The 24,160-nt window shown below is 47.0% G+C and overlaps 1 protein-coding gene across 1 annotated transcript in view; it reads right to left on the reverse strand.

Annotated features, from left to right (window-relative positions):
- CORO2B (coronin 2B) overlaps window positions 1-22,999 on the reverse strand; it is an 80,221-nt gene extending 57,222 nt beyond the window's left edge. Inside the window, exon 1 of the mRNA XM_083475160.1 lies at window positions 22,641-22,999. Coding sequence (XP_083331286.1) covers window positions 22,641-22,655 — 15 coding nt within the window. The 5' untranslated portion in view covers window positions 22,656-22,999. The remainder of the gene's footprint in view (window positions 1-22,640) is intronic.
- Between the last annotated feature and the right edge of the window lie 1,161 nt (window positions 23,000-24,160).

A 24,160-nucleotide genomic window follows, 5' to 3' on the forward strand; every position in this document is an offset into this window, starting at 1 on the left:
CAAACTCTTCTTAATAGACCACAGTATAGTGAAAACCAGTGTTCGAAATTAGCCAGGCACCAGGTGGAATTTGCACCTGACTATTGACCCCTTGCAAAGAAGTGAAGAAGCCTGGGCACCAGGATGGCACCTGACATCTTCATCACCTGGAGATGCATGCCTGAGGATCACTGGATCTTGACTGTTTTCACACACTAATACCACATCCTATAGAATTCTATCAGTCATATTTTATCTGCACAATCAGAATGAATTTCAGGAACCAAGTTGCTTTTCCCCTGCAGCCTGAGCAGGAGCAGGAGCAGGAGCGAACAACAATATACATGTTTGTCTTCACTTACCCCACCCCGCTGCCCTGCTCACAGTTGTGAAGAATATCCCTACGTTGTGAATGGTTCATGTCACCATTCAGAAAAAAAGGTCAGAATAGACCAATATAAATGTGGACTGCCCCTGGATCTAGTCACATTTCTTCTTAAACTAGCTCAAGGTTGTCATCTGAACTAGCCATCTCTACCAATCCCTGCACGCCCCTCTTTTCCCACATTGACTTTTCATCACTTTCCTGACCTGGATAGTGGTGATTGTATTAGTTTAATTCAAACACAAATTATCTGCCCAAATTGCTATTGAGACTTTTCAGGGCTATTATTGCTTTAATTAGTAGGTCTCTGCTTACCCCTTTCCATTAAGTTAGATATTTAGTTGCTTCTTATGCAATTGTTGCGGCATTTCCGAATTTCCCTTAATTAGTCAGTTCCTGTTCCATGGGGGTGGGGTGTTAGCTTCAATTATTTGCTTCTTCTTTGCAGCAGTCCCCCCCCCCCTTTAAATGAGTGCAATTTTACAAAATAGAATACATTGAATTAGCAAGCAATTGTTCTGGCTGCAAAGAGGAAACCAGTAATTAAGGTCCCCTATCCTGAGCAAGGAAGAGAAACTGACTAATTAGCAGCAAGTCAGGAAGACCACAGCAAGGCAAATGAACAGGAAGAAACTAATTAACCACTTTAAGAAAAAGAAGAAGTAATAGAAGCAAGAAATGTTACATTGACATGGCTGAATGGGACTCCTGAACAAATATATATATTTGCATCTTGTGCAAAGGGACATTTCCAAATTTTGATGTGGGGCAGAGAACTATATTAATTGCCGTGTAAAACTGCTGGGGTTGAAGACATTTGCAGTGGATTGCCAAAATTCTTTAGTCGTGACTCCTGCATTGCAGGCGGTTGAACTAGATAACCCTTTGAGTCCCTTCCAAGCCTACAATTTATGATTCTATGAGTAGCTCAGCAGCACTAATGAGTCCTAACATGGAAGCAGACAATATCCACTCCATCTTGAAGCCAGTTCAGAACTGGGCTGGAGTTTAAACTAGCCTTTCCCTGATATATTGGACCACAACTCCCTTCAGTCCCAGCCAAGCATGGCCATTTGTTTTACTTCACCTCAAAAAGGATATTGCAGAGTTAGAAAAGGTCCTGAATAGGGCAACCAAAACCATCAAGGGAATGGAACGACTCCCCTCTGAGGAAAGTCTGCAGCGTTTGGGACATATTTTTGCTTAGAGAAAAGCTTGTGAGTAAGAGTTGTCATGATGGAAGTTTATAAAATTATGCATGGCATAGGGAAATGTTCCCCGATACCAAGATGAGGGATTCTATGGAATGCAGATAGAGAGAATTGATAAGAATAATGATCTGTTGTGACCTTGACGGAAGCATACAATAGATGAGCCTTCTTGTGTTTTGGGTCATCTTCCTCTTTTTTTCCCTTTTTCCCTTTTTCCCTCTCCCCCCCCCCTTTCTTTCCTTTTCCTTTTTTCTTTCCCATAATGGCTTATGTTCTGTGCCATGTACCTTGATTTTTTGGTAGTTTTTTAGCTTTTTTCATTATTATTATTATTATTATTATTAAGGATTTTTCTTTTGTAATTTTGGTTGTTTATCTGTATTTGTTTAAAGCAAAATAAAAGTATTAAAAAATTATTTTTAAAAAAATTATGCATGGCATAGAGAGTATGGATGGAGAACAGTTTGTGCACCCCTCTCTCGTAAAACTAGAACACAAATGAAGCTGAATGGTGGAAGATTCAGAACGGAGAAAGGAAAGCCTTTACACAGTGCATAGTTAATCTATGGAACTCACTCCCACAGGAGGCAGTGATGGCTGCCAGCTGCTTGGATGGCTTTAAATGAAGATTGGACAAATTCATGGAGGAGAGAAATATTGATGGCTACTGTCTCCACAGTTGGAGGCAGTATGATTCTGAATACCAGTTGCTGGAGACCACAGGAGGGGAGAGGCTTCTTGGGCTCGAATCTTGCTTGAGGGCTTCCCACAGGCCTCTGGCTGGCCACTGTGAGAACAGGATGCTAGACTACATGGACCATTGGCCTGATCCAGCAGGCTTTTCTTCTGTTCTTAACCTGTTGGTCTCCTGGTATATTGGATTACAACTCCCCTCAGTCGCTGTCAAGCTTGGCTGTACTGTCTGCACCTTCTCTGACCATACGGACAGGACAAAGACATTGCCCAGCCCTACTGCATTGGTTGCCCTTATTCTAGAACCTTATTTGTTTTATTTGTTTATTGCATTTGTATCCCACCCTTTTCTCCAAGGAGGCCACTGCAGTGTCCATTGTCCTTCCCCTTCTCACCTAATTCTCACAACCCTGTGAGGTGGGTCAGGCCAAAAGTGTCATGGTCCGGGTCACGGGCGATCGAAGTCCCGGCTGGGGATGTCGGGACCGGGGGCAAGATGGTGGGGTGGGAGCAGGAATGGGAGTCCAGAAGCCAGGAGTCAAGAAGCCAAGCGTCCGGGGGGTCAGGAAGCAAGGAGTCATGAAGTCAAGGGTCCGAGGGTCAAGGAGCCAAACACAGCAAGGCAGGGAACATGTTGCTGTGGCAAAGAGTCGAAGGGAAATGCTGACCTTATATACCTTCCTGGCTCTTGCCACCAGGTGCTGTGAGTTACCAATCGGCCTCACCTGTGCAGCCACGCCTTGCCTCTTCAGAACCAACTTAGGAAGGCCCCAGTCCTGCAAAGTCCTGCTGGTCACAGGGCCTGGCTCCTGCACATACTCCTGACAAAAAGGCAGTGCCTGGCCCAAGGTCATCTAGTGAGCTTTATGGCCAAGTGGGGATTCAAACCCTGATCTCTCCCAGGTCCTAGTCCGGTGTGCTAACCACTAAACCACACTGGTGTACATAAGGGTGAAAATATCGAAAAAGAGGCTATGAAGGGCAAGCTATTATCCCCCCCCCAACCCTGTCAAATTTTGCTGTCATCAATGGGAAAAAGTAGCACACAGGTTGGCTTCACAAATCCAAGTCACTTTGACCTTTTGTATTGGGCGAGGCACCAAACACGCCTGGCTTTGGGATGCTCTGAATTCTGTCAGCCTCACTTCACTGTGGCTGCACTGAAGAGAGATAAAAAAACCTGGTTTGAAAAGACCTAAGTATACAAAGGCCTCAGCTGGCAGGCAACAGGAATTCTCACCAACCCGTGTGGACAAAGGATAATATTCTCAGGGTGGGAAAAGGGCGATTCTCCATTCCCATGGAGCTCCGTGAAGTGGAAGAGCAAGGGGGCATGAATGCCAGCCAGCCAGGTTTCGGAGCAAAGTCTTCCAATTTGCCTTATGTTTGAGGGAGAAATTCACCGCAAAACCGCCACCTTCCAGGCCAATAACTGGCCCTCCTCCCCAAATTGGCACAGCTCTCCCATGAAGACATTTCCCCCTCTGGCTAGATTTGGAGCCAGCAACAAGTCATGGGTCCTCTCCCATTGCCAGGCAGGGCAGATTGTTACCCACTTTGTCCATCGCTCACTGGGTGACGGGACTTGCATTCATACTGATTGTGAAAAGCTCCTTCCCGCCTGCTTTTGTCCCATGCTTATGTTATAAGCTGATCAGGGAACAGGGAAGGCGGTGGGGGGTGGAGTAAGAAATCGAATAAAAAGTGTATGTGTTGTTGTTGTTGTTTCGCTTGGCTTGACATGGCGGGCAGGGCAGACGTTCCAGAAGGATTATCTCATCGCCATTGGGGGAGGGGCGGGAGCTGATGGAGCGGAGAGGGAAGCAGCAGCAAAAGCCCAGGGGAGGTGGATGCAAACCGATGGCTTATCTGCGTTTATTGAATTCAGGTTGTGACTGCCACTTAAGAGAGATGAGTAATGGAGGTCTAGTGTGGAAAGAGACACAGCTCAGGGCTACTGGATTTGTCCCCCTCCAAAACAAAACAAAACAAAACAAAACAAAACAAAACAAAACAAAACAAAACAAAACAAAACAAAACATAGCTTGCCGGCTGGCACTTATAGAGACATAGAACTGTATATTTGGAAGGTGTGATCAACAAAGGGACCCCAAGGATCATCAAGTCCAACCCCCCAGGAATCACAGCTAAAGTTGCTTAAGACTGTCACAGGGATCAACATCTACGCTGAAGTCTTCCTCAAAATATCCGACTTTTTGCACTAAGCAATGGGGCAGGTCAATGCACTGGAAAGTATGGGATGAAATTTGCTGGCTACAGTATCTTCTAACCTTCCCACAAGCAGATCAGGATGGATGCTCAGTAAACAGGTCCTCTGGAAGGGGCCTCTCTCCCACCAGCCCCAACCACCACCATGGCCAATGAATGGTCAGGGGTGGTGAAAGTTGTGGTCCAATGACATCTGCAGGACACAGGTTGGCTATACCTGCCTGGTCTGGGGCAGCAGGGTCCCAGTTCCGGGGCTTACCAGGGTCTTTGAACTCTGGAGGATATGAATGGATGAAAAGGGGCCTTGTAGAGAGCTTCAAAGGTCTTTCCCCAATGCCACAGAGTAAGCAGAGAGAGTCATCACACAGCAGAGATTGCAGGGTGGAGTATTCTGTTGTTTCCAGACAGCGCTGAGCTGCAATGTATCTCCTTTTAGCAATTAAGCATCCTTTGGCAGCCTCCAGTGCCCCAGCAGAGGAGGAGGGGGAGGAAACCCCCACCATTCCTGATGTGACAGACAGCCAGATGCTCTGTCGGCAGGAAGCCGACGTGACTCTACCCACGCCAAGCTGGCTCTGCAGTCTGCGCAACAATGCCCGCGTCTCCACCATCTGATGCTGCGACCTTGAACGACAGATGGGAGATGCCTGGGCAAAGGCAACCGACTCTCTGGGTGGACCTAATGCAACTGCCCCCTCTATCTGCTATAGAAACCCGCCCTGCCCCCAGACAGAGCCCTGAGGCCACCAGCATCATGCACACCACCCCACAAGGAAAAAGAAGAGACCCCAGTGCAGCTGTGATGTCCTTTGAAAGATCAACCTGTGAAAACAGATTGCAAAGGTTTCAGGATGACCCGAAAGCAATTCTAGGGCAGAGCAAGCAGAAGATCCAGGGTCCAGCAAGCCATTGGTTAAGCAAGGCTCATGCCCTCCAGATATTTTGCACTATAATCTGTGTTAGAAACTGAGATATGAAAGCTAGGAGCTAAATGGCACCTTAAACCTAGGTTATAGGCACAACAACGGAACAAGTGCGCCTTTTTTATAACAAGAACACAAAGCTGCAAATGAATGAACTGCAGCTAAAATATTATGTTCATTTTTCACATGGTCTAGTCCTTCCCCTGCCCACCCCCCTAATATTCTTAAGAGGGGCTCTTCTCCAGTCTCCAGAGAGGAGCTAGAAGTGGGGAGGCAGAAAAAGTCCTTCCATTCTGCAGTTTCAATCAGAAATCTTAGGTGCAGCACTGCGCCCAGAGCTCAGAAACTGCTCACTCTAATGAAATACCCTGTTGCAAAATGCACCTAGAACAATGGGAGTTTTGAACACTGACTATAATCCCATCAGCCGCATGATGCCGGGGCAGATAAGCGCATGGTCATGCAGGTTGGGGCTCAGGAGACATGTAGTCCAAAACATCTGGAAGGCACCAGGTTGGCAAAGGCTGATCTAAGCGTGACGGCTTTTTAAAAAGGCGAAAGATTTATACGATCTGAGGTGAAACCAGAGTATTAAGCGTGGCGGCTTTTTAGATTAGAAAAAAAAAATACAACTAAAGAGGTCCATAAAGTCATGAACAGTGCAGAGGGGGGATTTCTTTCTCTCATCAGGCTGGAATTCAGGGTCTACGCAGAACTAAAGGGAAATAGATTCAGAAGGAGCAAACTCTTTTGGATCACCACCCGTTGGGTCCCCCAGTTCCCCCTACTCTACAAATAGCATTATTCAAAATAGCAGTTTGCACGACACACTAAGGAAGATAAAAACACAATGAAATTTCAAACAATTAATTCAACATTTGTTCAAAACCCAATTAAAACTGTTTAGTTTAATTAATTCAACAAAATTTATGAACTTGATGCAGTCAGACCAGCTTTTCAAAGTCTAACAGGCACTTACACCTCCAGCAGTTCACTGTAATCCTTCTGCCTTTTATACAATAAAACATGTATACAGCTTGAGAGAGAGATGGTGGGAAATATTATTTTCAAGCTCCCTCCCTCCTTCCTTTAGCCTGAGGGAGAGAGGCTCCGATTCCTGGGCAAATGTCAGATACCATCCATGGGCCTAAGGAACTAGCCTCCCTGGTCATGGGCTGATACTGACTAGTTATCCCGTCTTTGTGAAATTCAATTTTCTGTTTCTTTTGGCAGAGGGGAACTATGCAGGTTTATAAGGGTGCAGAGTCCTTTGGGCAGGCAGATGTGTGTTTCTCTCATGATCTGCAACCATTTAAATATTAAAAGAAAACAACAAGATCCTCATTGCAGGAGGCTGGCTCTGGTTTGTTATTCTGCTTTGTAAGTTACCCAGTTCCCTCTTTAATATTTCACTCTAGAGGGAATATTAGAAGGCAAATATTAGTACTGGGTATGTATCATCTTGAGACAAACAATCTCAAATAGATTGAGGGTTGGCTCTCTCTCATGGAGATTCGTAAGCTACTTGAGAACCTTTTCCAGCTGAATAGCGGAATTTTTAAAAAACCAAGAACATAAGAAGAGTGTGCTGGATCAGGCCAGTGGCCCATCAAGTCCAGCATCCTGTTCTTACAGTGGCCAACATGATGTCTACGAGATTCAAACACAAGACCTCTCTCCCTTCACTGTGGTTTCCCGCATCTGGTATCATCTAGTGCAGGGGTCTGCAACCTTTAAGACAAAAAGAGCCACTTGGACTCGTTTCCAAAGAAGAAAAAACTGGGAGCCGCAAAACTCATCATTATAAAAATAACTTTTTTGTCACTTTTTATTATTTATTTGTTTGACCCCTCAGAATTACTCCTCCTCATAGAAATAAACGTTAAATTAACAAGTTACCTTTGTGTGTGTGTGTGTGTTCTTCACTCCCCTTTCAATGCAGTGACCAGCGTACATGCCCCTTGCAATGTAGCGGGCGGGCGGGAAGGTGACGTCGGGACAGTGCATGACTAACACACGCACCGCCCCCATGCGACGTCACAGCCAGTACAGCGCCCGCCACAGTGGGGAGTGTCAGGGTGCACAATGCGCCTCCTCCCCTCACTAGTATCCGCCCCGGAGCCGCGGCAAAGGTGTAAAAGAGCCACATGCGGCTCCGGAGCCGCGGGTTGCAGACCCATGATCTAGTGCAACCCCCTGCAGTGAAGATGGCCATTCAACCTCTGCTTAAAAATCTCCAATGAGGGAGAGTGTACCATCTTCCAAGGTACTCCATTTGACTGACAAATGGCTCTGTCAGAAAGTTTAGTCAGAATTTCCTCTCTTGTCATTTGAACCCATAGGTTCAGGTCCCACCCTTTGTAGCAGTAGAAAACAAGCTTGCTCCATCTTCCACGTGACAACCTTTTGGATATTTGAAGATGGAGATCATTCTGTTCTCTCAAGCCAAACATCCCCAAGTCCCTCCACCGTTCCTCACAAGGCTTGGTTTCCAGACCCTTGATCATCTTGGTCACCCTTCTCTGCACATGTTCCAGCTTGTCAATATCCTCCTTAAAGCCGTGTGATTTAAATTAATGCAGGGTTGGAACGATCCCTGAACATACAGGAATGTGCTACATCTACATTCTTGCAAATGCATTTGGATGTAGCCAAATAGGCTTGCTTTCCAACTCAAGATATTCTAATCCTTAATGTAATACGAAGATTGTGGTGGGATGGGGAAGAAGCAGCCCTGTTTAGGAACTCAAAAAGGACCACTGCATATTGGGCTTTCCCCCTTTTTTTGAGGGGGCAGATGTTTCTATTGCTTTCTTAATACACCAAGGCACTGATGCCCATTTTGATGAAGCTGGTTCCATCACTCTGCTGGCACCCAGTGGACAGATTCCCCACTTCCTGTGCCAAGCTGGCTATGAGACGGGCTCAGGGTGTGGGTGCCACTTCCATTGCCAGTCTACGGGCAGACGCAGCCAGCTCTGCTGCAGAGCTTACGAAAAAACACACCCTGGCAAGCGTTCTCCAGCTTCGCCCTGAAGACATGCAGTCCATGTAGGGCCCATTGGAAATGAGCAAACAGGCCTGCATCACAGAATTGTAGAATTGGGAGGAACCAACCTCTGTTGAAAACCCACCAATGAAGTAGAGTCCACCACCTTCTGAGGGAGTCCATTCCACTTAGGGTTGCCATATTTCAAAAAAGTAAAAACCAGGACACCCCGGAAGGTATTGAGCTTTTTTTTTTAGGACACCCCAAAAATTTCAATTTCAATTGACTTGCCGAAGAGCCAGGACAAAGCTCTGCCTTTCGGAAATCCAGCAGTTCTTACCGCCAGGAAGTTCTTGCTACTGTTTAGTCAGAATCTCCTTTCTTGCATTTTTCATTTCCATTCCCCCTCCACTTTTAAATGGTGGTTTGAGTGCTGGACTCTGGGGCCCTGGTTCAAATCCCAATGGGAGCCGTGAAGCTCCCTGGGTGATGATATTTTTTAGCCAGCTGACCCTTCTCACCCAAATCTACCTCACAGGGTTCTTGTGAGCATAGAATGAGGGTGGGAGAGAGGCAACTGCAAATGAACTCACTGGAGGAAAAAGTGGGGCAGGAATGCAATAAATAGGGGAAAACTGAAATGTGAAAATGGAAATATAGAAATGTATGCGCTGCTTTGAGTTCCGTGTTGGAAGAAATGTGGGAAAATAAAGACATCAAAGACAGAGCATTATTTCTAGCAAGAACAGGGAGCAGCAGAAGGCCAGGAATGTCCCCCTCCCACAAGACCTATCTGGGCAAGGCTATCCCCCCCATTTGTGCTGCAGACTCATGTATCTCCTGCCCACCCCCCTGCGGCAACTGCCCTCCTAACCTTGTTGCATGAGGTTCATGACAGAGTTAATTAGGGTGCTCTGCAACCCAGTTCCTATGGCAACACACCTCATGCGCACGCACACAAATGCACATCAACTACTCATTGATTTAATTTTGCCTTCAGCAGCAAGGCTGATGATGCATTTGCAAGAGATGTGCTGGGAGGTCCAGAGCGTGGCCTGATGTACACGCATGTGCACACACACACACACACACACAAACTGAGTCCCCTGCTACTGAGGAGGAGCCACAGTTAAGGACTTGCTTTAAGAACATAAGAAGAGTGTGCTGGGTCAGACCAATGGCCCATCCAGTCCAGCACACTGTTCTCACAGGAGTCAGCCAGATGCCTGTGGGATTCAGGAAACCTGCAAGCAGAATTTGAGCACGAGAGCACTCTCCCCTCCTGTCATTTCCAGCAACTGGTTTTCAGAAGCGCTGATGCCTCCGAGTGTGGATGCAGAGCATAATCGTGGCTAGGAGGCATTGATAGCCCTCTCCTCCACGAATCCTCTTTTAAAGCAATCTAGGCTGATTGCCTTCTTTACCTAGATGGTAAAGAATTGATGCTTTTGAATTATGGTGCTGGAGGAGACTCTTGAACTGCAAGAAGATCAAACCTCTCCATTCTGAAGGAAATCAGCCCTGAGTTCTCACTGGAAGGACAGATCCTGAAGCTGAGGCTCCAATACTTTGGCCACCTCATGAGAAGAGAAGACTCCCTGGAGTCTTCCCAACCCTGATGTTGGGAAAGATTGAGGGCACAAGGAGAAGGGGACGACAGAGGACAAGATGGTTGGATAGTGTTCTCGAAGCTACCAGCATGAGTTTGACCAAACTGCGGGAGGCAGTGGAAGACAGGAGTGCCTGGCGTGCTCTGGTCCATGGGGTCACAAAGAGTCGAACACGACTAAACGACTAAACAACAAAAAGGTTGATGGCTAACACTGTTTCTTGTGGGTTTAAGTTCCATAGTTTAACTATTCACTTTGCAAGTAGAAAGCCTTGATTCAGTCTTCAGGTAATAGGTGGTAGGAATGACCCTAGAAACCCCTCTGCAAATCTGGATATTTCAGCCTTCCCCAATCTGGTGCCCTCCAGATGTTTTTGACTACAACTCCCATCAGCCCCAGCCATTTAGGCCACATTTAAACCCTACATTTAAAGCACTATGATATCCTTTGAAACAATCATGGCTTCCCTCAAAGAATTCTGGGTGCTGTGGTTTGTTAAGGGTGCTGAGAGTTCTTAGGACACCCCTATTCCCCTCCCAAAGCTACAATTCCCAGAGTTCCATGGAAAGAAGGATTGATTGTTAAACCACTGTGCGCAGGTAAGGTCCATCCCATCACAAGATGCGGCACACAGACACCCTGTTTGAATGGCAATGCTCATCAACTTTGAGGGGGAGCCAGCCCCCTCAAATATTTTATTGGGGGGGGTGAAGGGACCTTGGGCCTTAGGAGGTGGCTCCTCTGACTCTGGGAATTGTAGTTTGGGGAGAGGAACAGGGGCGTCCTAACAGCACCCTTAACAAACTACAGCTCCCACAATTCTTAGACGAAGCCATGGCTGTTTGGAGTGGTACCATAGCGCTTTAAATGTTTGGTGTGAGTGTGGCCATACAGGACAGATAAGTCAATGGTTTGGTAACAGGAGAAGCCAGCATTTTGCATGCTCGGCCAACCCCCTGCTTCACAGATGCTGGCAACTGTATTGCAGACAAGGAGGCTGAATACAGACCCGCCTTATCCTGGTCTCTACCGATATTCGCTCTGTACAGTTAAAACATTGGCTAGTATTACAAAGGGCATCTTTTCCGGCTGAACGGAACCCAGCCTGTGAATGACTGCACTATACAAACAGCTCTGCGATTTCAGCCAAGCACTGCCTCTCCCAAATTTAACATCCAAGTTTGCTTCTGATTGTGTATTTATTGTGTGCCTCAACAGGAGACGGCCATTATTCAGCTCAAGTGTCAACGGTGGACCACGGCTAAGAAGAATCTCCTAGAGGCCCAGCTGAGGGCTGGTGAGCCCCACGCTGAACCCAGAACAACTTCTGCCTTGATACGTTTAGCAGCTGAGCACCAGGCGGTGTGAGCAGGAAGAAAAATGGCCTTTTCCTTTGAGGAGCTTCTCCCTTCCTTTCTCTTTTTAAATAGAAGTGGTCTGACAAACTGCGCCAACGATCTGCTGCTCCAAAGATCCCTCAGAAAGGCTCAGTCTGGCAAGCGGAATCGCTGCCGGGGCAACAGGATAGAGATGGCCAACAGACTTGCTGGAGAGCTTCCTTTGAAATGGGTGTGTCAGAAGCGGCAACAACCAAAATAAAAATGGGAGAAATGGGATTCCCAGCCCCAAGTCAGGAACAAGGCCTCGGGGTCATAGTCCATAGCTCAATGAAGATGTCCACCCAGTGAAAAAGGCAAATTCCATGCTGGGGATCTTTACAAAGGGAATTGAAAATAAAACTGCCAGTATCTGAATGCTATTATACAATGCTATGTAGTGACATAATAATAATAATAATAATAATAATAATAATAATAATAATAATAAGCCACCCGTACATACGTTTAGAGAAGATTGGAAAATGTTTATTGAATATATGGAGGGAAATTGTGTACACTTGAAATTGTTGGCAGCATTAAGATAAATTCCACAGTGTAAATAAGTTTTGATGGATGTAATAATGGAATGCTGAATGGTTTACTTTATGTAAAATATGCAGGGGTTCATGATATGCAAATGAACCATGGAAGGAGAAGAAGAGAAGTCATTGATATTTTAAGGATGTTTAAATGAGTATTCTAAATTGTAAAACAGAAATTTTAATAAAAATGATTAATAATAATAATAATATTTCTTATAACCCACCCATCTGACTGGGTTGCTATTTGGGATACTGTGTACGGTTCTGGTCGCCTCACCTCAAAAAGGATATTGTTGAGTTTGGAAAAGTTCAGAAAAGGGCAACCGAAAGATCAAGGAGATGGACTCTCCCCTAAGAGGAAAGGTTGCAGTTTGGGCCTTTGTTTTAGTTTAGAGGGAAGGTAAGTAAGAGGTGACATGGTAGGCACATATGAAATTATGCATGGCATGGAGGAAGTAGCTAGAGAAAAGTTCTCCTCCTTCTTTCATGACACTGGAACTCGTGGGTATCCAATGAAGATGAACGTTGGGAGATTCAGGAGATATAGAAGAAAGGAGATCTTCACGCAGTAGTACACCGTTATACGGAGCCCTCTCCCGCAGGAGGCAGTGATGGGTTTAAAAGCAGATTGGACCAATTTATGGAGGAAAAGGTTATCAATGGCTACTGTGCTCTGCCTACTTGGTTGGAGGCAGCAATGCGTCTGAATGCCACTAGCTGGAAACCACAGAGACGAGAGGGCTCTTGGGTTCAGGTCCCACTTGAAGGCTTCCCATTGGGGCATCTGGTTGATCACTGTGAAAACAGGATGCTGGACCAGATGAGCCCCCAATGGCTTGATCCAGCTGGGAACTTCATAGGCTCTTATCACATCTGCCACTCATACACCAGCTTATAGCTGCTGCAACTCTGATCATGCAAAGCATTTGTTTGGGGCTGGCAACAGAGAGCTGGAGGCTGGATCGCTGTTCATGGTACATCCACAAATTATTCCTCATTTAATGAATACACTTGCACTGTACTTTTAGGGCAGGAATCCGCCCCCCCCCCCCACCGGCCGCCTTCCAGATATGTTGGACTACAACTCCCAGGCATGTTGGCTGGGGCTGAAGGGAGTTGAAGTCCAACACATCTGGAAGGCAGTAGGTAGAGGAAGGCTGATGTTAGTGGAACTTCACATCCACTCATCGTCAGTTTCACAGCAGAACATGTGCATTCAAAATTGCTTGAGAAATGAAACACTTCAGCTCAACAAAGGCCCATCACTACGTTCCATTTACAAGCCACTTTAAAGAAGGAGAAAATAAGCAGGACAGAGTTACGTTTATGGGGGTCGGCCCCCCGAGAACCCTCCCCAAACACCTGGAGAATCTAACTGGGCCAGCCTTTCTCCCTTTCCGTGGGCAGCTGAGCAGAAAACAACAGATACACAAAAACTCTACCAGCAATTTAGAGGCTTGGAAGACGCACTGGGAGAGATGTACATGCATGCCCATTACCCATGACAACACATGAATTCATGCAGTCTCCTGCGTGGAATGTACCCTTAGCTTGCATTAGTTATGTGCAGGAGCTAGAAACCGACATCTGCTAGTCTGAATCCATTTTCTGTTCTCTTCACTTGAGGATTAGAAAGACCTGTTCGTCCCCAGTTGGTGTTGTCTTCCCTCCCTCTCCACCATTTCTACACAAAGCAGCTTATAACAAAGTCTGGACAGACTGAGCTTTGAGAAAGAGACAGCATCATTTTCTGTGAAATATTCCACTCAGGAAGGTGTAAGGAGGACCAAACGCCCGCTGAATCAGGGCCTCTCCTCCTGGCATCCTTTTTATAGTGCATTCAATGATGATTTGTGCTCATGACAGTACTGAGGATGTGATAGCATGATCCTGCTTTCAATACTAGTTGTGCCTGCAAAAGATTCAGGGCAGACACACAGCTTTGTTTCTGTTCAGTGCACATCCCATAGTTCCCTGCTAAAATCCTGTAACGGGGGGTGGGGGGAGAGGGCAGGGAGGAGGAGTAATTATTATCATTATTGTTTCATTTTATAATGTATATAAAACAAAGAGCAATTATAACAACAGATGAAAATTAAAAGATGAAAAGCAAAACTATAAAATAGGCATGTGGAATAAATAGTTGCTCATGAGTTGAAATAACGAAGTCCAAGTAAAGACTAACAATGTTATCTGGTCGTCAAGTATAGTTCCAGATTTCCATCCTATTAATTGATATGCTACAAATGTTCTGCAGTTTGTCTGTTGTCCCACTTTTGTTACACTATAGTGCAAGATGGCAATAACGTGGTAACAATGGGGAAAGATTCACATAGCAACCAGTAAAGTGGATTGATGTGTGGATGGTCCAGTATAAAACCATCCCAGATGCCCTCATTCAATCATAGAATCACAGAATCGCACTTGGAAGGGACCCTAAGGGCCATCTAGTCCAGCCCCCTCCAATGCAGGAATCTCAGCTAAAGCATCTATGACAGATGGCCAACTTTTGTTTAAAAACCTCCAAGGAAGGAGGAAGAACAGTGGCGTAGCGTGGGTTGTCAGCACCCGGGGCAAGGCAAGTAATTTGCGCCCCCTAACCCTAACCCCCAGATGTTGCGCCCGGTGCGGCTGCCCCCCCCGCACCCCCCACGCTACGCCACTGAGGAAGAACATCAACAATGACATGTTGCGGATTGCACCGCCCCCCAAAAACCCACCCACTATTCTGGAGGGGTCCTTGGAGTATATCCTTCTCAACATACTTGAAAGGTGCAGGATTCCCCAGAGATCTTTGTCCACCCCACCCCCATGCACAAAGGCTGTGTAGGAAAAGGCCTGATCAGCCTGAATGGGAGGGAGACACTGTGCCTATTATTTGACAAGTTACAATGGGTCAGTCAGGACTGATGAAAGAGGGGCAACGAGTGGAGAACTGTACCAGGTCCCCCAAGCTCAGAGCCATCCCCTCAGACAACTGAGATATGTACGGATATATGATGGGCAAGTAAGAAGAAGAAGAGTGTACTATTTTGTACAGAAGGGGTGCTGTGTGCAAATCTGGCCATGCCCACATTAGGTCTGCTGGTATGCCCTAATAAGCTGCCTTGCTCTGGTTTTTCAGTCTACAAGGCACAGGTGATGTGCACCCAACAAGAAGCCTCACAAACTCCTCTTGGCAGCCACGACAATATAAAAGTCAGGTATGGAAGATGTGATGCAAATGTGAGAATGTAGCTAGGGAAACTCTGGAGAAGTGACTATTCTACCCTCCTGGTGCCTTCCAGATGTTTTAGACCATATGATGCTGGGGCTGATGGGAACTGGAGTCTGGGCTAGTTGTTAGAAATATCAGCCAGAGAAGTTTAATTGCCCATCCAAAGCTTAGGATGCAAACTTTCCAAAGCTGGCACAGATGTAGAGCTTTATAGAAGTACAAGCTGAAATTTACTGTATGGTCACTGACTTTTCTAGGACGCGGGTGGCACTGTGGGTTAAACCACAGAGCCTAGGACTTGCTGATCAGAAGGTTGGCGGTTCGAATCCCCACGACGGGGTGAGCTCCCGCTGCTCGGTCCCTGCTCCTGCCAACCTAGCAGTTTGAAAGCACGTCAAAGTGCAAGTAGATAAATAGGTACCGCTCCGGCGGGAAGGTAAACGGCATTTCCGTGCGCTGCTCTGGTTCAACAGAAGCGGCTTAGTCATGCTGGCCACATGACCCGGAAGCTGAACGCCGACTCCCTCGGCCAATAAAGCGAGATGAGCGCTGCAACCCCAGAGTCGGTCACGACTGGACCTAATGGTCAGGGGTCCCTTTACCTTTACTTTAACTGACTTTTCTAATTATAAGATATCTCACTACACCCAGTCGCAAGGCCAGAAGTGCAAGCAAGCTGCCAGGAGGAATCAGGGAAGTAAGCAGAGTTGTGGAGTAATGGGTGGGCTCTGGATGGGTGCAGAAGGACGTGAGTTTTCAGAGCTGTTATGCAGGCTGCTTTGTAGGTCTTGAAGGACTAACTCCCTCTCCTTCCTTCTGAAAGAGAGATTCAATATATGGTGCACCCCTTATGCAAATAAGCAAAAGGCTGGACCTCACTTCTCCTACAGACTTCTGAAAGTGTTAGGGAGTGGCAGATCAGGGGAACTGTCTTTAGAAGAAAGTTTGCACAAAAAAATGCAAGTATTCATGGGGGGGAGTACATTGCTTGCAAAAATGTGTATGGGGGAGAAATGCATATAAAAACACTGTCTTAAAACGTTTGTTAATACAGAAATGGTGTGAAATGAACTGGAAAAACAAGAAACTCCGAGAAACCGATTCATCCACACATACCTCGGCCCGCTATCTTAATTTGCCCAGAAGGCGCTCCATACATTTCTACCTCAGTCTTGTGTATTTGGGGTTTTTCCCCCTGTACAAGAACAAAAAGTAACCCCATCGCTTCCCATTCCACTGTTCTGCTCATTGCAATATATAGGGTGCAATAGATCATTGGTCCATCTAGCTCAGTATTGTGTACACTGACTAGCAGCAGCTCTCTGGGGTTTCAGACAGGGGTTTCTCCTAGCCTTCCCTGGAAGTGCAGGAGTTTGAACCCAGGGTCTTTTGCATGCAAGAAGATGCTCTGCCAATGAGCCATGGTCCTTCCCATTGACAACTTTGGGTCAGTGAGCAAACCATGGTTCCCCACTACAAGAAGAGCCTACAGGATCAGGCCAGGGGCCCATCTAGTCAGGCATCCTCTTCTCATGGTGGCCAACCAGATGCCTCCTCTGGGAGGCCCACAAGCAGGATTCAATCACAAGATCAGCCTCCCCACCTGTGGTTTCCAGCAACTGGTATTCAGAAGCATTGCTGCCTCCAGATGTGGAGACAGAGCAGAGCCATCATGGATGGTAGCCATCAATAGCCCTCTCCTCCATGAATTTATTTAATCCTCTTAAAGCCATCTAGATTGGCGGTCATCACTGCCTCCTGTGGCAGTGAGTTCCACAGTTTAACTACGTACTGGAAAAACACATTTCTCCATACATGCCCATCTTATAAAATAAGAAGAGGAAGAGGGGAAAGTTGGCGTTCCAAAGACTGGGATGCCATTTAGGTCTTTTGACGGTGCAGTTTTAATGGATCAATGAGTAGTTAAACATTGATGGATTAATGCCACTAGTGGGGCACATTTTAGGTAGCACATCCAGCTTCTCTGGATGCATTTCCTACCCACATGGAATGCTTTCCCCTCCCCCCACCCCAGGATCAAACCAGGTAGAGCACTGCTGATAACCTTCTTCCTATTTCTGATTAATCACCATTCCTACTCTGCTTTGTCGGACGTCATCCCTGGGTGGGTCTCCCTGCAGCTTATGAGCCGCCCTGACTGGATCATTTTGCTGACTGGGGAAGGGCAACGGATGCCCCTTTCCCCCAAAACAAGAATATTAGAAGAGCCTGGGTGCAGGATCAGGCCAAAGGAGTCCCAGCTAGTTCATCATCCTATTCTCACAGTGGCCAGTCGGAAGCCAGTTTCATCTGTACCAGTGCCTGAACCCCAGCACTGAAAAGGCAAAGTCTAGGGCAGGTGTTTTGTGAACCCCCAAGCTCCCAGACCCTCCAAGTGTTCCAAGGCACAGTCCTAGGTTTACAGAAGCCAACCTAGTTTCTGATTTGATCCTGGAATGTCCCACATCTTCTTGGGATGTCGCTATTTTCATCAGAGAAATGTTGGAGGGTATGGAGTTATGCGACACACACACACACACCCCGCCGAAGCCAAGGAGATAAGTGACTATACAACCTTTAAAAGACACATGAAGGCAGCCCTGTATAGGGAAGTTTTTAATGATGTTTTAATATATGTTAGAAGCCGCCCAGAGTGACTGGGGCAGATGAGCGGGTTATAAATATAACTATTATTATTATTAAATAGTACGTACCTATTTTCATCAGAGAAATGTTGGAGGGTATAAGCTTCCCTTCCCTATCCTTTCTCCATTACAAGAAATCAATGTTGAATCACCTACACTTTGGAACTCTCTGCCTCTTGACATCAGGTAGGTGCCTTCACTGTAATCTTTTTGGCACCTACTGAAAACATTTTTGTTTAGACAAGCCTACCCAGATATTTGGGGACGCAGGTGGTGCTGTGGGTTAAACCACAGAGCCTAGGACTTGCCAATCAGAAGGTCAGTGGTTCGAATCCCTGCGACGGGGTGAACTCCCATTCCTCGGTCCCTGCTCCTGCCAACCTAGCAGTTTGAAAGCACGCCAGTGCAAGTAGATAAATAGGTACTGCTCCAGTGGGAAGGTAAACGGCGTTTCCGTGCGCTGCTCTGGTTCGCCAGAAGCGGCTTAGTCATGCTGGCCACATGACCCGGAAGCTGTATGCCAGCTCCCTTGGCCAGTAAAATGAGATGAGCGCCACAACCCCAGAGTCGTCCGCAACTGGACCTAATGGTCAGGGGTCCCTTTACCTTTACCCCAATATTTAGAACACGGATGTGTTTTTAGTTTATTGCTGGTTTAAATTTTTTTGAATGTTTTAATTGTTTTTACTAATAATCTGGCTGTTTTACTCGTCTTGTAAACCCCGCTCACCATCAAACACACACATACCGCAAGTTTAGGTGACAATCTCACAAGGCTGTTTCCATTTTTAACTTGGGAGATTTCTTCTAATGAGCTTCATCAATAGAAGTCCCCTTTCTGTTGAGAGATTCTAGGTTGCCCTCCTATTTTTAGCCTCTGTGTGCTATCAGTACCAGGTCAAGGTGGGATTAATCATAGGTGACATCTTAACAGTTTTAACTCGGTGTGGTCACCTCTCAGGTGTTCTCTGCTAGGGAGGAGGAAAGAGCTTTATAAAGTGTTAAAAGGCTTCCCCACTCCAGAACCCACCAAAATACCTGCTTAGCTTTCTTTCTAGATTCTTTGACTTCTCTGGATATTGCTCACCCATTTTCAAGTTTTGTCCTCAATCATAAGGTCTAGAAACTTGGTGGTTTTTTTAAAGTGAAAATAAAGATTCCAAGGTGGAGTCACCTTGTGTGCCTGATACTAAACTACACACTCATTTGATTGCAGAAGTGCAGTCCTTTTTAGCCCCTTAAGAATGCCATACATCCTATGTAGCAGTGGGACTTGCTCCTAAGTAAACATGCATACGACCAGACCGGCAGTAACTGTCAAAATTAACCCAAAGAAGTGAAAGATAATAATTTGCTCAGCTTAAGGAATTTAACAGATACCAAAGTGTAGAAGATAAAGATGTGTGGATTAAAGTGAGTGCTTTCATCACACTTCAGAAAAAGCTTCAGTTCTTACATTTTAATGTTTGGATTAGATGTGAGGAGTAATGAGATTGTGGAAAATGCAAGGATCACCTTTGGGCCCAAAGAACAAGAAAATATGCCGACAGATGATCTGACCAGAGAGGAAGTAGTTAATGCTTGCAAAGCATTTTTTGAAAGAAAGAAAAGAACATGGGCAGGGTAAACTCTTTTAAAAAAGAAATGAAAAAAGTAAATACTTAGAAGCCAAACTGTTAAATTTCTCCTGAGGGGGTTTATATTGGTACACTATGCCTGCAATTTGCATGCATTTAACTAGAATAGATAGTCCATGCAGAATGTTGTGTGTGCAGATGTGAGTGTGCAAGGATTTAGAACGAGATGGAACAGTCATTAAACAGGGACATCAAATACCATGAACCTTGGCTGCATAAGATGAGCAAACCAAAACTCGTCTACTGCAATACAGTTGGTAAAAATGAAACACACCTTTAATTAAACCATAGAACGTCAGGTTGAACTTTTCAATCTTATCTTCTTGATCCATTACCTGGATGACTTTTTGATGACTGGCCCCTCCACCTCACCAATTTGCCCCTTCCAAACTCCAGCATTGGAATTAGGTATCCCACTGGTGTCAGGAAGACTGAGAGCTCTGCCACAAAATTATTATAACTTGGGTTAGGGTGGCTCAGACCTCCAGGCTTCTAGAGGCTAAGTTTTTGTTTTTTGTTTCAATTGCAAACTGAGGAAAAGTGGTGAATTGGAAAAATGAGAAGCAAAGTGGAACATTTGCCCATCCCAACTTTAAAATAAAATGACATTTCTATTAAATAAAAAAAAATGCATTTAACTTTATGAGGGTAGCAAAACGAAAACGAAAATGACTTTGGCAATCCCACCCGCCATTGAACCCAGTAGGTTTTGACTATATGCAATTTTGGCTTCAGGTATGATCTCCAAAATGTAACCCCTGTGTAAGCTGCGAGCCTAGTGTATTGTAAATGGAAAGGAAACGAGGCCTTCATTTGCAGAGAAGTCTAATTTGCTTCAATACAGGAAAGAGAAACGTTGAGCTCAGCTGCCCAGGAAGTTCACCTGCAGAAACCTCATTGAATGGATAGTGCAGCAGCAGCATAAAATGTCTGCAATGGCAGGCATGGCACCACCTCCCCATAGCTGGTGCCCTCCAGATGTTTTGGACTACAGCTCCCATCAGCCACAGGACCCATGATGGCTGGGGCTGTTGGGAGTTGTAGTTCCAAATATCTGGAGGGTGCCAGACTGAGGCTGACCAGCAGGGTGCATCACAGCTTCCATACTTAGATTAAAAGAAGCAGGGCGTGGGCAGAATGTATGACTCAGGCACCCCCAACCTCCAGGTTCTCCTTGTCTCTCATATACAGAAAAGATGCTGAAGGAACCTGGACACGATGGGATCACAGATGAATGCTTCCCCTGTTCTACAATACCTGCCCACTTGCACTGTGTCTCATGGCAACAAAAAGTATTGCCCAGCTGAGAACATCCAGCAGTGTGTCACACCTTGAGAATCGGCGATGCTGTGTGGGTAGAAATGCAAAGGGATAAAAAGGGATAGGGTTCCCTCTTCCTGAGCTACAGAGGCCTCTGTGCATGTGCAAAACACTTTTCTGGAGCACGTGGCAGAGTAGCAGCTGATTTTAACTTCCAGCAGCTGCTTTTTAGTCCCTTGCTGGGTACTGCTTTGCAGGGCCCTCAACTTGCAAGGGCAGAGCTCTGCAAAACAGAAGACAAGACTACAAAACTACTTTTTGTAGGTGTTCCTAGAGTTATGCCGAAGCACGAGGCCAGAGGGTTGCTGACACAGTAAAGGCTGTCAAATTTGAGAGAGCTTTGTCTAATTCCCCAGCTAACCTGGCCTCTCTCGTATCAGGTTGGAACAGAAGCCACAGGCTCCAGTAAACAGTCAGACCGGAGCACCAAGCAAAACTTTTCACTTAAGAGGAAAAGGGAATTTTCAGCCTGATAAACAGGGAGGAGAGACCACACGCTCTCAAAGAAAGTGACAAAAAAATCCCCAAAGACTGAAACAGTAAAGCTGGCTCCTTTGTATGGTATGGCCTTGCAAAGTCTCTCCAGAAAGCAGAGACCTCTGGGTCATCTCCCTTCAAATTCCCTTCCCTGCTTTCTCATTCCACACATGTAGGCAAACTCTTCCAGGTTAAGGGAACTGACGCCAAGAACCCTCAGATTTTGAGGGATGCACTATTCGTCTTTATTTATAGAAGTATTTTTATACTGATCTCTCACAAAACATCAAGATAGCATACAGCAACACGAAACACATTTAAAAGTAACTCAGAATCATCCTTGAAACTACTGGTTACTGCTTAAGACATTTTGGAACTCAGTGTGCTGATCTACAATCCTTGCGCCGACCACAAGAACCCTGAATGATCCCATTTTGCAGTTTTGATCAACTGAGGTCAGGGGGACTCCCTGGCTATAACTCAGGAAGGCTGGATTCTGAACTTACCTCCAAGTATCTGCGGTTAATCGTTTGACTGGCATGTAAAGCTGAGCAGCTTTTACACTTGTGCCAATGAAGCAGGAGGATTGGGCAAGGCTAGTTTAAATTGTGATAGACTGCTCTATCCCAGGGCAAACTCCCTTGCCCTCCCTCTTCCATGCCCCCCCATTAGACTTCCTTCCCCAACAGCCACCTGTAGGGCTCCCCAAGCACCCTACCCAGAAGGTTTTTTATATTACAAAAACGCCCTCCCAGGATTGGGGAAAACGCGCTGGATCTCCGTCAGAAGCAGAACTTGGAGAGCAGGAAGACTTTCCCTTCTCTTGCTGGGCTAATGCGAAGCCAAAGCGGGACGTGTCACAGCAACCACGGGAAGCCAAACGGAGAGAGCAGCAAAGAAGTCTTGCACACGGCAGAAACGCACGTACCACACCGGGCAACAGCTGCCGCCACTGTGGAGCGGGCACGCTGGCTGCTTCCGAAAGGGTTAAAAATGCAGTATATCTACTGCACAATCTCCCCCTGTGCAAAGGCGCTCGCAAAGCTCTGCTGATGCAAGGAAGCCCAGCCGACACCACCTCGCTTGCTCACACTCGGGGGCCTTTCCTTGAAAAACTGGCCCAAGACCCTTCCTGATTTTGCAATTAAAAAAAAAAAAAACCTCGCAAAAATAGGGAGCTGCAGAAAATCACAAGGCACCCAGTGCCAGCTCTGCGAAAAGGACTGGACCTGGAGGCCGGTCTGCAGCCGGGAAGGCGCCTCTGCTAGGGACCCCCATCCCGGGCAGGCAGCCGCCGGGAGGACCCCAGCAACGGGCGCTGAGCTGACGGAGAGAGCCCCCCCCCCCCACACCCTGACCACCACCTCTGGATGACAGCCGAGGCAAGGGAAGGCAGGTCCTTACCTTAGAGACAGTCATGCAGAAAGTTGTCTAGGAGGAGTGAGGCAGCTCTCCAGCAGGCAAGCGGGGAAGCGGGAGGGCGCTGCTATTCCCCCCCTCCTGAGAGAGAGAGAGAGAGAGAGAGAGAGAGAGAGAGAGAGAGAGAGAGAGCGCACGCGGGCGGGCGGGGTAGCTCGGAGAAACCGCCTCTGGATTTTCCCCTGCAGAGGAATCAGCGTCAGTGGTTACAGGAAGAGCAAAGGACCACCCCTCCCCCTCCCCTCCCCTTTGGCACAATCTGGTGAAGCTGCCCTTAGTTTATTCCGGGGTGTGTGTGTGTGTATGTGTTTCTGCCCGCGTGTGTACTAAGAAGGGACGGAGCCTCCTCTGCAGGAAGAGAGGCAGGAAGAAAGAAAAGGGGGAAAGAGCCAAGCCTGGGGGGGGGGGGGGACGGAGAGAGAGAGAAACCAGCAAAATGAAACTCCAGGGGGAGAGCAGAAGCAGCAGCAGCAGCCCAGGAGGGCGGGGGTCGACATTCAGCCTCCCCTGCGACACCCTCCTCTTAACTCTTGATGGACCAAATATCTGGGCAGAGGGATTCGAGGATGCTCTTCAAAGGGTTGCCACAAAGGCCCAGACTGGCCTTGGTGGATGCAGCTGGATGGAAGAACAAACCGATGCAGTTTCAGAGAGGGAGGGCAGAAGGAACAAGCCACCCTCAAGTTTCAGTGCCAAGGCTAAGGGTTGGGCACATCTGCTCCCCCAATCCTGAAGCGGGGGGGGGGGGGCGTTGTTTGTTTGTTGCATTTATATGTCACCTTTATATCCCACCTTTTTCTCCAAGGACCTCAAGGTGGTGCACATAGCCAGTGGCGTAGCGTGGGTTGTCAGCACCCGGGGCAAGGCAAGTAATTTGTGCCCCCTAACCCGTGGATTTGCGCCCCTAACCCGTGGATTTGCGCCCCCTAACCCATGGATTTGCGCCCCCTAACCCGTGGATTTGCGCCCCCTAACCCTAACCCCCAGATGTTGCGGCCGGCCCCCCCTGTACCCCCCACGCTACGCCACTGCACATAGCTCACCCCTTCTCATTTAATGCCCACAACAACCTAGGGAGGTAGGCTAGGCTGAGAGGCAGTGACTGGCCTTGAAGTCACCCAGTGAGCGGGAATTTGAACCCTAGCTTCCTAGGTCCTGGTCCGACACTTTAAAAGCTGGCAAGCCTCCCAGCCTTGACTACACATGCATGTTCTTGTGGTCTGATTAGAAATGGACACAGTCATGGAGAAGGGATTATCTATAGCAGCCTCCCTCCATGCATTGCCCTCCAGCTGTTTTCAACTTCAGCTCCTATGAGCCCCAGCCAGCATGCAGCACAAAACATCTGGAGGCTGCTATACGCCCGCCGTCTCTGGCTGGGCCTGATGTGAGTTCTGCTTTGAAACATCTGGAGGGAGCCGAGCTGCAGATCAATGGAACCTCCATGGACAGGTATTGTACACCTCTGAAAAGTCAATGCTGGAACAAAGAGTGTGGGGGTGTGG

Source organism: Podarcis liolepis (genome assembly GCF_965112155.1).
Source record: "Podarcis liolepis genome assembly, chromosome: 14".
NCBI classification, from domain to species: domain Eukaryota; kingdom Metazoa; phylum Chordata; class Lepidosauria; order Squamata; family Lacertidae; genus Podarcis; species Podarcis liolepis.